At 45.8% G+C, this 16,353-nt stretch overlaps 1 protein-coding gene across 2 annotated transcripts in view; it reads right to left on the reverse strand.

Annotated features, from left to right (window-relative positions):
• apmap (adipocyte plasma membrane associated protein) overlaps positions 1 to 16,353 on the reverse strand; it is a 74,658-nt gene that overhangs the window by 41,534 nt on the left and 16,771 nt on the right. For both annotated transcript variants that reach the window (XM_084322135.1, XM_084322134.1), the window contains exons 3-4: positions 12,985 to 13,100; positions 10,484 to 10,576 (exon numbers count right to left, since the gene is read on the reverse strand). In XM_084322135.1, coding sequence (XP_084178261.1) covers positions 10,484 to 10,576; positions 12,985 to 13,100 — 209 coding nt within the window. The remainder of the gene's footprint in view (positions 1 to 10,483; positions 10,577 to 12,984; positions 13,101 to 16,353) is intronic.

Below are 16,353 nucleotides of genomic sequence, written 5' to 3' on the forward strand. Positions count from 1 at the left end.
GACTCTATACCCGGGTGAGCACGACGCACGACCCGCACCGAGGAACAGCACCTGGACAAGCGGGCCATGGTACACTGCCGGTACCAGCCCATACCAAGGAGCGGGAGGAGACTCGCCTAGGAGGCCTCTCCCCCAACGCTCGCCGATGTATCCACAGTCAGCGTCATACATTGGCACGCCTATGGTACCCGACTTCACCCAAGAGAACCGGGCCCAGTATACAGAACTCCGCATGTGTCTGGAGACCATGTTGGTGGATGTATTGGATGAACGCCACAAATACGCCATCCTACTGAAGCACTTGAAGGTACCCCGCGCACATAATATAGCGCTCGCCTACGCGACTTCCACCACCCCATACACAGCAGCGCTGGTAGCATTGGACCAGAGGTATGGGCGCATATGGGATTACGTGATCCAGGAGATCCGACACATCGACCGCTTACCCCCAGCAATAGACAATCGAGCACTGGACGACCTGTCCATCAGAGTGCAGTCCCTGGTAGGGATGTTGGGAGCGCAGAGAGAGAAGGGGAGGCATGAACTTTACGCCAACTCAAATGTGGAAAGGATCTTGGAGAAGCTGCCGCCCGCTCGACAGGAGCGTTTTAGGCGGCAGAGAGACCACCGAGACCCGAATGGCCCCGAACCGAACCTCCTCGATCTAGCGGACTTCCTGGCGAGAGAAGTCAGCAGCCTACGGCTAGATACATTCGGACGGAGCACCCCTGGCTCCAGAGAAGGAACCAGACGACTAAATGATGGAAGAAGATCGGTGACTGTGATGCACCAATCGGAGTCAGTACCGAGCAGCAGGAGCCACAGTACCCCCTCCAGAACGGAGAAGTGGAAGATAGTGTGCCCCTACTGTGAGAAAGAACACTGGCTAGCGCAATGTGACTCCTTCCCCAAGCTGAACGCGGAGGAAGCAAGTCAATGGATAAAGTCCAACAAGCGCTGTTTTCGCTGTGCGCGCTCACACATGGCAGCCGAATGCCGCTTAAAGAAAAGGTGCACCAAGTGCGATGGAGCCCATCTGGACATACTTCACGACAGTAACAGACGGCGCCCTTCACCCGCACCATCCAGCAGCAAAGCGAGCGTCATGTACATCGATCCCGCCAGCAGCAGTGGAGCCCGAGTACTCCTAAAAGTAGTGCGTGTGACACTAAGCTACCAGAATAAAGTCCTGGACACTTACGCCGTCCTCGATGACGGGTCAGAGAAGACCCTTCTGCTCGCCTCCGCTGCGGCCCAGCTAGGGCTGCGGGGAAGCGAAACCCAAATGACAATTCGGACAATAAGACGAGATTTGAAGACGATAAAGGGCGAGAATGTCTCATTCTCTATCGCAGCAAGCGGCCAGCCTGAGCGACGGTACCAGATTACAGACGCTTTCACCAGCCAAGAAATAGGACTGTCGCGGTACACATACCCCGTCGCCAAGCTGATGGAGAAATATGCACATCTGCGCAAGTTACCGATCCCGCTCATAGACAATGCTATGCCGACCCTGTTGATAGGCTCCGACCATGCAGACCTCATTGTCCCGATAGACCGGGTTCATACCGGACCCCGAGGCTGTCCTGCAGCAGTCGAGACCCGTTTGGGATGGACTCTCCAAGGCCCACTCGCCAAATCTCTCAACCGAAGTACAGCCACTAGATGTCTCCACTCCCGAGTCACGGAGGGAGAAACCGCACTCCTGCAACACGTAGAGCGGTTATGGACCTTGGAACAAATGCCCTTTAAGAACGGAAAGAAAGACATTCGCTCTAAAGATGACATTTACGCCATTCACCTCCTCGAGACAGGGACCAAGAGAGTCCCGGTCAACGGCGTATTGAGATACGCCACGCCACTCCTGCAGCGAGAAGGAATGCCTACTTTCCACGCCAAGACAGACGCCACAGAACGGTACCTGCTGAACACGGAGCGGCGCTTAGCCAAGAACCCCGCCCAAGAGAGTGTATACCGCGCTGAGATTGAGAAGCTCATCACAGCGGGACACGTCACAAAGATGGACATTAAAGAGGCTGACCAGACCACTGAATCGTGGTACGTGCCTCACCACAAGGTCCATCACAACGGTAAAGACCGCATAGTATTTAACTGCAGCTACCAGATCGGATCCCAAAATCTGAATAAAGAGTTACTGCCCGGTCCCACACTCGGCCCCTCCCTACTCGGCGTTCTACTCCGCTTCCGCCAGGAAAAGGTGGCCATCAGCGGGGACATTAAAGGAATGTTCCTGCAGGTGAGATTAGTAGAGGAGGACAAGCCCCTGTTACGGTTCCTATGGAGAGAGAAGCCAGGAGATGAGCACCCAGCCATCTACCAATGGGAAGTCCTCCCCTTCGGAACGACGTGCAGCCCCTGCTGTGCTACATTTGCACTACAGAAACATGTAGCAGAGGACCCAGCAGCGGACGAAGAGGTCCGACACAGCGTAAAGAACAGCTTCTACGTAGACAACTGTCTACAAAGCCTTTCAACCCAGGAAGAAGCCGAGGCTCTCCTGATTAAACTCCGCGCCTCATTGATCAAAGGCGGCTTTGATCTCAGGCAGTGGGCCAGCAGCGATCCGCAAGTACTGCGCAGCCTCTCCTCCGAGGACAAGGCAGCCAGCAGCGAGACCTGGATGGCTACAATCCCGGGAGAAGCCCAGGAGATGACCCTGGGATTGGTGTGGCGATTCAAAACAGATTCGCTTCACTACAGACACAAGCCCCTGACTACGGAGCAGGGAAGGCCGGCGGCAGCGCCGACCACCAGACGGAGTGTGTACACAACACTCGCCCGACAATATGACCCGCTAGGATGTATTCTACCGTACACCACCAGGGCAAAAATGATTGTACGAGCATTGTGGGACAAGGACCAGGGCTGGGACGACCCCATTCCCGCACACCTTGCATCCACCTGGAGAGAGTGGGAGATGGAGCTCCACTCACTCCCAGGCGTTAATATGCGCCGAAGCTACTTCCCACCCACGGTGAGGCCAGAGACATGTAAAATGGACTTACACGTCTTCAGTGACGCCTCAGAGGTCGCATACGGATCAGTAGCCTACTTGCGGGCCCAAGAAAAGGGGGGAGAGATCTACACAGCATTTGTCCTCGCCCGCTCGAGAATAGCCCCACGCAAGCAACAATCTATCCCACGTCTAGAGCTCTGCGCAGCCCTAGCCGGAGCGCACCTAGCCACGCTCATCCAACGTGAGCTCACCATACCGGTGTCTAGAACAATCCCGTAGTCAGATTCCACGACAGTACTCGCCTGGATCAAATCGGACTCATGCAAGTACAAAGTCTTCGTGGGAGTCAGAGTCACCGAGATTCAAGACTTAACCGAAGAGTTAACCGGAGAAACAGAGTGGCGCTACGTTGATACAAAACAGAACCCAGCTGACGTCATCACCCGGGGGATGCCCCTGGATGACCTCACCCGTCGCAATGTCTACAGTGACGGCCCAGCATTCCTAAAGCTCCCGGAAGGAGAGTGGCCCACGCCTATCCCGAGGGAAGCCAGTCAGGAGGAGGCTGAGAATAAGAAGCCTGTGTTCTGTGGATTGAGCACTGTTATCTCCGCAGACCCCAACACACTCCTGATGGGGCGGCTAGATCCTGCATTACCCCAGACAATGTACCGGCCTGAAGAAGCGAACGGCCGACGAATGTGGAGGTACAGCCAAGTATTAGCCGACAAGTTTTGGAGCAGTTTCCTACTGCACTACCTACCGTCTCTACAGACCCGCCAGAAGTGGGTAAAGGAGAGAGACAATTTGACAGAAGGAACAGTCGTCATGATTATTGATCAATCACTGCCCAGAGCTATGTGGCCGGCCGGCCGCGTAAGCAAAGTGATCACCGGTGCCGACGGCAAGGTCCGAGCAGCTGAAGTGCTCGTCCAGGGTCGCACTTACACCCGTCCCGTGGCGAGGCTCATAGAACTGCCCCGACTCCCAGACACAATCGATGATGACCATGACCCTATAACCCTATGACTTTGTGAAGTTGACTGACCCCTACAGCAAACCCTTATGTGTAAATAGACAACGCAATTAATCTGTCTCTGCTTAACTGATTAGGTCTGGGACCAATCAGGGGGTGGCTGTTGTGAAGGGCCAGATTAAACCGAATATATATATTTATTATATATATATATTTAATTGTATTTGTATATTCTCTAATATTCCCTGATATCCCTTGTATATTCCTTGTACAATATGCATTGAATATCCATTCTAGCCTACTGAACATCCCATAATAGTCTCCATTCTACTATTGGTCGAGACCTTGGTGCCAGGCTGCCATACCCCCCAGACCCAGTTCAAACGTACCGCTCAACATGTACGAACAAGTCCTAGTTCCGCGTAGGAATCTGGCTACCGCACCACTAATGGGACTATTTGTTCATAGTGCGTATATATACTGCGCTACTAAAGTAGGACTTCCTTTTCAGTCCAGTTTCTTACCCTCCAATAGAGTGACAGACGTAAAGCCTCCCCGCGACGCCACGTGTGGGAGTAAGGCCAAGTTCGGCCTACCATCGGTATTGAGACATCGTGTATATTAATATTTGAATAGTCATATTTGGCACTATATCGTCGAGTTGGACGTAGTCTATTAAGCTAATAATAGTCTGTTAATATATAGTGCTTCGTGCGGTGAGAATACTACCGTAGTCAGCACCCCATCGTTTCGGGCAGAAAACTGGCTGCTTATCCAGGCTGATCGACCCCATGTGAGATTGCACCCGAGGAGCCCCAGAGCCGACGAGCGAGTGGACCTGTATACCGGATTATTCTACCGACGACAGCCCGCCTTCCCAGGCACGGATTATGCTTTGTATACGTTGATTATTCCATGGATAAAGACCCCCGACACTGCCGTGTGTTGGAACCCCCCCCCTGGAGAGGACGCAAGGTGAGGAGACGCTCTGCAAGACGAGGTCGCTTCACGTCTCTCCTCCGTGGACCGGAGGACGCCGGCCCACAAAGAGTCCATCTGCTTTCATCTGCGGTCCAAGGATCGCCGGCGCATTGAACGGCACTACAGTGGGTTCACCTGGGATACCCTTGGCCGGATGAGGCAGCCGGACTCTACCCCCCCCCCCTTCCTACTCTTGTCGGCTTACAAGCGACCGGATTAACCCCCCCCTAGTGTATCCAGTCTATAATCATTGAAGTATCATTGCTGTTATTCCTTAACTATTCCAGGTCGTATATGTACCACCTGCGCCTTCAGAGATTGGACATTCTCTATTGATATACCGACGAATACTCTTGCCATAAAAGTGCATACTAATTTCCATTCATAAATGTGATTGATTTGATTAAGTGCTTGCTCTACACACCATCGCTGTGTAGAAATAAAGACCTATTTCTAATTCGTACATTTGTGTTGGATCCGTTTCATCTACGTGACAGTGTTCATCATAATATATTTATGCCGAGTACTGGGTGGCCGAATATTAAGTACAAAGGTAGTGGTAGTAAGTATCATATCTAGTAATACAGTCAGGGAATTGTACCCCTCAGTTACAATGACAATACATTTTAATCTAATCTAACATTAGTCGTGTGTGGCCGGTGCTGCAGGTATCCAGTACTGATCTGAACTTACCCTACAAGTTCAATATTATTCAATATAACATCATATATAATCACAACTAGGGATGTCCGATATTATCGGCCGATATTGGCATAAAATGTGATATCGGAAATTATCTGTATCGGTTTTCAATTTTCAAAAAAAATAATAATTTTTTTTTTTAAATATATTGAACCTTTATTTACCCAGGCAAGCAAGTAAGAACACATTCTGATTTTTTTTATTGTCAAAAGTATGCATAATGTTGTGTTAATTCCACAACGAGATATGTAATGTTAATTACCTGAAATTATTCCGTTTTTTGGGGGGGGAAACCCTGCATATATCGGTATCGGTTGATATCGGTATCGGAAATGAAGAGTTGGACAATATCGGTATAGGTAAAAAAGCCAATATCGAGCATCCCTAATCACCCTAACAGTTTTTATTTCTATAATTTTCCTCCCATCCCACAATTTAGTCATTATGCCAATTCCCTTCCTGGTCATTGCGCCCATTGCCCACTGTCTGGGGAGGGTGTGTAGACCAGGGGTCTGCAATTAGGTTTGGCCGCAGGCACATTTTCCCCCAAGCCATTGTATGGCGGGCCAGAACCAAAAACAATGGCTAATTTAATATAATGATAGTGAAAAATGTTTAACTCTGTCAAAATAAACAAGCTGCATAGGTGGCATAATAAACTGTAAACGACATATACATGCACTGAACATTATACCTTTGTCTTTTTTCCATTGTATTATAAAGCGCCTCTCTCTATCGGTCTATCCTACATTACGCACAACAGTCTATCTGACGGCCACGGACCGGTTTAATGTTGAATGTTTAATGTTAAAACTATCGATTTATATGGAATTCGTTAAACGTATCCGTTGTCTTACTTATTATTATACTTATTGAATCTCAAACAAGCCTCTTCTTGTTAAATGAGACGGTCTGGTCTACGGAGGAGATTGGGGCTGACGCATCCAGATTGGGGAATCCCCCGCGATCGATTATTGACACTTCCGCTAAATATATTAATCTAGCTACTAACTGGGGAGACTGATCAACTACGGATAAAGGAATATAGTGGGACGATCGATTATGATAGTTAACCTTGTTAGATGAGGCTGCACTGGAAATGGAGCTAATGGACTTCCGAATGTCTCGTAATTCAAATACCTATAGCGCCGTCATTTCAGCATTACTGTTCACATGCATGTGTGGTGCCATCAGTCATATGTAAAGATAAAGCTTGAATGACTTACTGAACTGGTGTTTTTATTGGACTTGTGTTTCCCATTTCAGCACCACGCGCTGTCCACCTCACTTTGAGCAAGCCTATATATACGGTACATTGCACCTCACTGCCTATACCGGTTATTCACTCTCAACATGGATAAAACATAAAGTATGCATATAATAAAAATATGATGAAAATAAAATAAATATCATATTCTCAAAATAAACTGACTGGCCAGAAATTATTGCTGGCGGGCCAATTTCGGCCCGGCCACCTATTGCCGACCCATGGTGTAGACCAGTGGTTCTCAAACTGTGGTACGCGTACCACTAGTGGTACTTGGTGGTACTGCTGGTGGTACTTGAAAACATTTCCAAAAAAGCAAACAGTCATAAATCTTTAATTCAACTTCAGCCCTGATCATAACCATTTATTTTTTGATTTTTTTGTAATGTCAGATAAAAAATGAAGTACTCCCACTTTTCTGAAAAGAGTTGGTGTTAAATCTGACATTACAAAAAATCCATCAAAATCTGTGTTGCTGCTAATAATTGACACATGCCTAGCCTGTAATAATCCCCCCCAGAAAAATGTACTTTGCATTTGATATATTGAAAATATTTTACTTTTGTGTTTTTTTTAACAATAATTTGTGATGCCATCACACAAACTGGCATTTAAAGGGTAAACATTCAAAAATGTATTGAATATGTGTTTTCTTTTCTTTTTTACAATAATTTGTGATGCCCATCACAAACACTGGCATTTAAAGGGTAAAAATTCAAAGATTCCTGCACCAGAATGCAGGAAATTAAGTTTTTGTAACAAAATAATTGTGTGTGTGTGTGTGTGTGTGTGTGTGTGTGTGTGTGTGTGTGTGTGTGTGTGTGTGTGTATGCGAGTGAGAGAGAATGACGGACAATTGCTTGCTGTGTGAGAGAGAGAGAGAGAGAGAGAGAGATAGAGAGAGAATTAAGTACATTTGCTGAAATACAGTTGTTCTTAATTTTCTCACTTGCTATGTGAGAATGTTAGTTATTATGTTCTCAATGCCCCTTGCATTGTATGAGTTGTGTGGAAGCGTTTGCTAGTTCTAGTGCTATCCCTTTGTACATTGTGGCTGTGTCTGACAAAAGTTAACAATAAATAATGGTATTAGGAATACATTTGCCTCCTGCGTGAACTGTGCATAGCTGAATAGACTGTATTTTAACGCCGGTCATATGGTGGTACTTGGAGAGCCAGCTACGTTCTCAGGTGGTACTTGGTGTAAAAAGTTTGAGAACCACTGGTGTAGACTATCACATGATGCCCTACTGTCGGTCTGGGGAGGGTGTAGACTACCACATGCTGCCCTACTGTCGGTCTGGGGAGGGTGTAGACCAGTGGTGCCCAACCAGTCGACCGCGATCGACAGGTAGATCGCGGGCTGATTTCAAGTAGATCTCGATTAATAAAAATTCGATTGTAAAAAAATATATATATGATTTTTTTTTTGTTTTTTTGTGCAAAATCAACTCTGCCTCTCTTTGTTAACTACAACAAGCAATGCTGTTTGTTAAGATGAGGTCGGACTCGGCACTGACAGATTTGTGTTCATTGTGCTGCTTTTATAAAGCCTCAAATGACGGCTTACAATATTTCATGAAAGCAAAGTGTTTTGTTTGTCTAAGATTTAAAAAGGTTTAAACTTTACAGCACTGACAAAGTGCATGCAGAGTATGAGGAAGTGGTTTCCACTCGCTGTGTACAGTCAGTCTAGGCAGATTGTGGGCGGGCATTAGCTACAACCACAGAGCCAATCACATCACTGTCTGCTACCCAGAGTAACGTCACGCAGGCCTTCAAATCAGGATGGCCTAATTTACTGGAGCAGGAAATGATCTGAGCTGAATCAGAGCAATCCGCGAATATGGTATTTAGACACTAAAACACATTGATACTAACTCCTATTACTATAATACAATGCTAGAGACTGAAAAATGACATTTATAATGCATGTCACCTTTAACAATTGTGTGTATTGAGCCGTACTGTACCCATTCTGCAATCTGTTAATAAAATGTTCAATCAATCAATCTGTTATGCTTAACATGCAGTACTATTAACTTTACTTAATTTCTAAGATTAGATCATTTAGTTATTTTTAAATGTCTGATCTAAAGATAAACAAAGGGTTTTAAAAGTGTTATATTTGTCTTCTCTTATAGTACCAGAGAGAAGCTGAGGAGAATCGACCAGCAACAAAAGCAAAATTTAGTTAAATAAAAAAATATATATATATATATTTATCTTTATTTTTATTTTTTTACATTTTAAGATTTAACATTTTTCCTGTGGTATCGAAAATGGTATCAAATATCGATACTTTTCAAGGTATCGTATCGAAGTTTGAAATTCCAGTATCGTGACAACAGTTGTCAGTTGCAATGTGACAGCTCTGTTTACACATCATTCCCATTTCCTTTTAATTGTACATATATCATTTTTGTTTTGATTGTATTGTTCCACTTTTGCTTTGGCAATGTAAACTCATGTTTTCTCATGCCCATTGAATTGAGTGTGTGTGTTGTCTGTGTATGCAGAATGTGAAATACCGGTAAATGGGTCATGCTGCCTGCATGCCCAACGTGAGAAGTTAGTCTTGTCATTCTTGTAATTGCTACACTACACCGTTACAATGATATATAAAATATCATATTATATTATATACCCATTCAATATGCACATGACAGAAAATATTATATGCCATATAACATGTTCTGTCATGTGCATATTGAATGGGTATTACTAATACTATTAATACTAATACTAGCCGAGAGTAGGTCAAATTTTGGCTGGTAGCTCTCGGCTAGGTGGTAAATTAAAAAGTAGATCTTGGTTCAAAAAAGGTTGGGCACCCCTGGTGTAGACTACCACATGCTGCCCTACTGTTAGTCTGGGGAGGGTGTAGACTACCACATGCTGCCCTACTGTCAGTCTGGGGAGGGTGTAGACTACCACATGCTGCCCTACTGTCGGTCTGGGGAGGGTGTAGACTACCACATGCTGCCCTACTGTCGGTCTGGGGAGGACTACCACATGCTGCCCTACTGTCGGTCTGGGGAGGGTGTAGACTACCACATGCTGCCCCACTGTCGGTCTGGGGAGGGTGTAGACTACCACATGCTGCCCTACTGTCGGTCTGGGGAGGGTGTAGAGACTACCACATGCTGCCCTACTGTCGGTCTGGGGAGGATGTAGACTATCACATGCCTCCTCCGATACATGTGTAGTCGCCAGCCGCTTCTTTTCACCCGACAGCGAGGAGTTTCACTGGGGGAACGTAACACGTGCGGAGGTTCACGATATCTCCCCCAGATCCCCTCCCTGCTGAACAGGCACCCCGACCGACCAATAGGAGTCGCTGTTGCAATGACCAGGACTCATACCCCGCCGGCTTCCCACCCGCGAACACTGACAATTGTGTTTGTAGGGACGACGGTGGTAAGAGAGTGCTTAGACCTTTATGCTACCCAGCCGCCCTGACAGTTGGGTCTTTCTTAACCTCAGGCAGAAGTCTTTCTGTTCAGAGTTGAGACGATGTTGTGAAACTCTGTAATCAGACCAGCAGCAGCAACAGTGAATACCAGAGCAGGTTACTAACCACAGGGAGGCTTGCCAAGCCTCGCCAGGACGTAGCTCCTCTTGCCGACCAGCTTCAGGATCTTCCCGTCGGCTGTGCCCGTGTAAAGAACATCTACATGAAGGAGAGACCAAATGAGAACATAGATTCATAGCCATTTAAAATGGCCTTAATGGGGAAATGTGTGACTTTTTTGATCGATTGATTTTTATTCATCTTGAACGCAAACAAACATACAAACACAGTAAAGACAAAACATAAACAAATGAGTCCGGGCAAGATGAGCAGTGGAATGTTGGACGGGGGGGCAGTATAATCAAAATACTACAAATATTGTCGTATTTATTATCATTATAATTATTTTTATTTTTATTTTTTTTATTATCTTTTCCCCCCCTCCTTTTTCCGATTTTTCTCCCATCCGCCTGTTAGTCGTTATGCCAATTCCCAACCCCCTTCCTGGTTGTTGCGCACTCCCCCCTACTGTTGGTCCGGGAGGCCGGAGACTGTCACATGCTTTCCTCCGACGCATGTGCAGCCAGCCGGCAGCCAGCCTGGCAGCGCAGATTCTCACCGGGAGAGTGTAATGTGTGGAAGGTCACACTACCTCCCTCCAGATCCTACCCTCGCTGTGCAGGCGCCCCGACCGAACTGTAGGGGTCGCTGTCCACAACGCCCAGGACCCACCCATCAGCTTTCCCACCCCTAACACTGCCAATTGTGTTAGTATGAACAACCAGCCAAGCTGATAGCAACGCCGAGAGCTGGATTCGAACCCAGCGTCTCCAGCGTTGATGGCGAGCGCCTTGCCCACTACATCACCTAGCCGCCCCATCATTAGAATTATTTAATTCCGCGGATGTCTGTATGATGGCAATCCCCAGGGACTTCTCCCACAGACAGTTGTTGAAAACACGGCTCACACCGGTCTTTTCGTGTTCGTAAATCCTTTTAAGTTGTTTTTCACTTCACACCATGTGGATGTGATGCAACTCCATTCTGGCATTGTGTTGTGTGTATTATGAAATAAACAGTGGTATCACCGGTGGGAAATTACCACCTTACAGTAAATCACAATGTTGCTAGATTGGAACTATGGACCCTGTCTGACCTGCTCAAATGACTTGTCGGATGCTTCATAGGCTGGTAAAGATATGCCTCCTAAAGTGTGTAAACGGAAGTACAGGAAGTACAGGCTACACTACAGGCTTTCCGGTTTTCGACAAAACAATTATAGAAACGTGTGAAGTGCACAATATTTCCTCGTCCTGCTTTAGGTCTCCAGAGTGCAGACTGAACTTGGAAAGTCAGGATTTAGTTTTAATGCCCCGGCTTCTTGCAATGATCTTCAACTCTCCCACTATCCAATGTTTGACAGTTTAAAAACATGATTACAAATCTCCCTGCTTCAGTGTGCAACTGTTTTAACTGATTTCCTCTTGTAATCTGTGTTTTGTAGGGCTGACCCCTATTAGTCGATTAGTCGACTAATCGGTCGAAAGGAGCCGTAGTCGACTGCCAACCTCTTAGTCGAATACAAAAAAAAAGAATTATATATATAGATTTTTTTTATCATTCTTTCCAAAAGAAAAGAGGCCTAGAAGCGTGGCTAACGCTAATGGCACGCATACCAGAGGCTAACTGCCTACGAAAACAGGCACAGAGGCACTGAAAGAGGATTTCACCCATCTAATGAACACACTAGACAAATATCAAGATGTATCCATCAGTGGACCAATTGCATGCTTTTGCAGAGGACAAGAAACCTTCAGTCGACTCCTTCAGACATTAAGCACCCCCCACAGCCCAAATGGAATGATAAAAAAAAAGAATCTACTAACGGCAAATTTTGGCCAATCATAGTAGACTATCCAAATCCTTAGTCGGGGACAGCCCTAGTGTTTTGTATTATTCATTCAATTTGTAACTGTGTTAACTGATTTTCTCTATTGTAATCTGTGTTTTGTCTTATTTATTCAATTTGTAACTGTTATTGTTACAACAGTTGTTATTTTTAACTTGTCTGTAACTTGACATCATTGTAAATGATGCTTCCCAAAGTGCTTCACAGCAGTAATGTAGACATAATGGACATAAAATAGACATAGACACAGCATACAATTGGCATAAATATAGACAGGCATAAAATGAGCAGAGAATTGACGTAAAAAGAGCAGAACATTTACTAAATAAAAGCAATGCATAAAGTGCAGACATAAAAATAGACTGTACAATAATCTAAGTGGCAGAGTACATTAAAAGGCTAAAGTGAAGAGGTAGGTTTTTTTGCTTACTTTTGAAAATATTTAATGAGCTAGCCTCCCTAATGTCCATAGGCAGGGTGTTCCATAGCTTTGGTGCATAATTAGCAATGGCTGGATCACTGGGGATCAAACCTGTGACATTGCAGCTACGGGCCGGTCTCTCTAAGCACTAGGACACCCTTTCACCCATACAACTTTGTTGTCGAGGACAGGAGAGTCCACCTGATGTCCTCACTTAACCCTGATGTCCTCACTTACCCCCGATGTTGGCGATGGACTCTGGGCCAGTAATCTGGTCCTCAAACAACCTCTCAGCTTCTCTCAGCTTCAAGTTGGGCTCGTAGCAGCCTTTCATCACAGGCGGCTCATTGAGACTGAGAACGGAAAAAGGACATTGATCAGTCAGGAAATGTCTTCATGTGGTACAATTTATTAGAGTAACCTTCTTTTTACTATTATGTACCTTACTACTATACTTGTACAGTACTATTACCTACTATGCTAATATGTCTATACTACTATGCAGTAAGGCTGAGCCCGAACCCTGTTTTTAGGGTTTGAACGTTCGCCAGGGTTTATCGAACGAACGTTCGAACGTTCGTTTTAAAAAAAATTTTAATACATTTTTTTTTTAATAAAATCTTTTTTTTCATTTTTTTCAATAATAATTTTTTTTGTATTGTATTATTATAGATCCTACGGAGGGCGGCATTGCATAGTCTATTGGTGAAAAACATGTTGTTTACAGTGGTGGCTGTTCATGTAAACATGTAATTAAACAAAGCACTCAGAAGAAAATAAACAAGCTACTGAATCAAAGTATGATAAACAATAGCCCTTGCAGTCACGTAAGGGGCTAGATAAACAAATGCATTAGTTTTGTGGCATAAACGTTATATAGTTAGTGTTACACGTTCAATAACAGGTATTCACTCTTGGACGACGGGGAGGGGAGCCGGGAGGAGAGGCGCACGCCTCGGCTCAACAGACCCGTCCACCGTCTACCTCGGAACGGCCGGGCTCCCAACACGCCTGCCGCCCGTCCGCCCTACCACCGTTCTGAGGTAGACGGTGGACGGGTCTGTCCACCGTGCGCCTGCTGTTGTTTCCAACGCAACCACCTCCCGCCATGAAGCTCGCGCTCCGTGGCCGAAAAAGGCTGGTATTCATTAATGATCCTTCTGCAGGTTCACCTACGGAAACCTCGTTACCGATTACTTCCTCGGCGGGGAGCTAACTACGGCTCCCCGGTAGCTACGGTAAGTCTGTTGAGGCTTGCCGATTGGTGGTAACAGCAGAGGCGGGTGCAAGCGGTGTGACGTAATTGGCAGAATCGCCTGTCAATCAAAATAGAGCTCTGGTTGAGAAATAGTATCCCGCTGCAGCCCGGCAGACCATACTGGTTGAGCCGAGCGCCTCGCATTCACATCACCTCAACCCTGTGCGCATCCTTTATTTTTTTTTCACCGAACGTTCGAACCTATTAATTAAAGTCCGAATGTCAGCGTAACCTCTTTCCTCTTGCCTTTCCTCTTCCTGCTGGCCATTGACTGGATAATGAAGACCTCCACATCACAGAGAAGGTACGGGATTCAGTGGACACAACTGGACGACTTGGACTACGCTGACGATACAGATGCAGGAGAAGACCAACAACGTGGCATCCACTTCGGCACAAGTGAGACAACAAGGCCATGGCAGTGTTATCAACAAGCAGGGTGGCGTGATGATGACGTTAAGAGCACGAATCAGGAAAGCACATACAGCATTCGTGCAATTACGGAACATCTGGAGCTCAAAAGAACTGATTTCCAACACCAAAGTCAGATTCTTCAACACCAACGTCAAGGCAGTCTTCCTATACGGAGCAGAGATGTGGAGAACTACAGCTGCAATCATCAAGAAAGTGCAGGTCTTCATTAACAGCTGCCAGCGCGCGATTCTCCACATCCGATGGCCAGACACCATCAGCGAAGTCTGGCAGAGAACAAACCAGCTGCCCGCAGAAATAAAGAAACGCAGATGGTGCTGGATAGGCCACACCCTGCGAAAGCCCGCAAGTACCATCATTAGACACGCCCTAACATGGAACCCGCAGGGCAAGTGGAAAAGGGGTCGCCCAAGACACACGTGGCGCAGAGACCTGGAGGCAGACACCAAGACCATGAAGATGACCTGGAACCAACTGGAGAGAACAGCTCAAGACAGAGATGCCTGGAGATCGCTTGTTGACGGCCTATGCCCTAGAAGGGGTAGTAGCCGTAAGTAAGTAACTATGCAGAGTATAACACTCAAGATCGACACTATTTGACGAACAATACCACTGATCCTTAGCTGCCAGAGTTGTACCCTTCCTGCTGACCGGTTGTTCACAATATGTAAGTCGCATTGAATAAAAATAAAAATGTCAGCTAAATGACTAAAAGTAAATGTAAATTCATACACAAGGAAGGCAAACATCAAACGCAATCAAAAGCAAAGAGGTAAAACAACAACACCACCACCACCAATTAAAGAGTTATTGGTGGATGACAGTGTCCTAAGCTGCCCTCTCCACAGACCGTCGACTGGGTTACTTGGAGAGATGGGAGAGGAATTGGCTGGTCTGAGGAATCAATTCATTGCCCAAGGATGTTGTAATGAATGGTTTGAAGTGAGAGTTCAGAATTTAGAAATGCATTTTCATCAGGAGGTTCTGGTTGTGATGCAGACAATGAGCAGCGATGAGTCAGATCAGCTGTGTCAGACGATTCTAGCTTTTTGGGGGCCCTATGCTAAATGTTGTTTGGGGGCCCCTATTTTGTGAAACTATGGTGGGGCGATTCCAAACCCTTTAAGGTGGGAATGTATTTAACATTTAAATGCATCAATCTGGTGCACTTTAAGAGGAAAAGAGGCTAGATCCGTGAAAAAAACATAGATATTTTTTTCTCACAAATTCAAATCAAACATCTCAAGTTGACCCCAGCAGACAGAAAACACCTACACCGGAGTTCCACAGGGGAGCTGCCTTGGTCCATTATTATTCTCACTATACATGCTGCTGCCACTCTGAGACATCATTAGAAAACACAATGTATGTTTCCATAGTTACGCAGATGACACACAATTGTACATCTCCGCTGAACCAAATGATCACACAGCTATAAACTCCATTTCCGCCTGTCTCTTAGCAATAAACAAATGGATGACGAACAACTTCCTCAAATTAAATGAGGGCAAAACTGAAATCCTACTAGTCGGTCCTATAACAAAAAGAGAAATGTTACAGAGCAATATGGGGCAACTTACTCCTTGGATCAAACCCGAAGTTACAAGTCTTGGTGTTATAATAGACTCAGACCTAAGCTTTAAATCACACATCAACAAGGTGACAAAAACATCATTTTTCCACCTTAGAAACATAGCTAAGGTACGGCCATTTATAAATCAAAAAGACACTGAAAAACTGATCCATGCCTTTATCTCAAGCCGACTTGACTACTGTAATGCACTCCTCACTGGCCTCCCAAAAAAACAGAACAACTCCAACTCATTCAAAACTCGGCAGCTAGGCTACTAACTAGAACCAAGAGGAGAGACCACATCAGTCCAGTATTAGCTAACCTACACTGGCTTCCGGTAACA

This window comes from Notolepis coatsorum (genome assembly GCF_963971535.1).
Source record: "Notolepis coatsorum genome assembly, chromosome: 9".
Lineage (NCBI taxonomy): Eukaryota > Metazoa > Chordata > Actinopteri > Aulopiformes > Paralepididae > Notolepis > Notolepis coatsorum.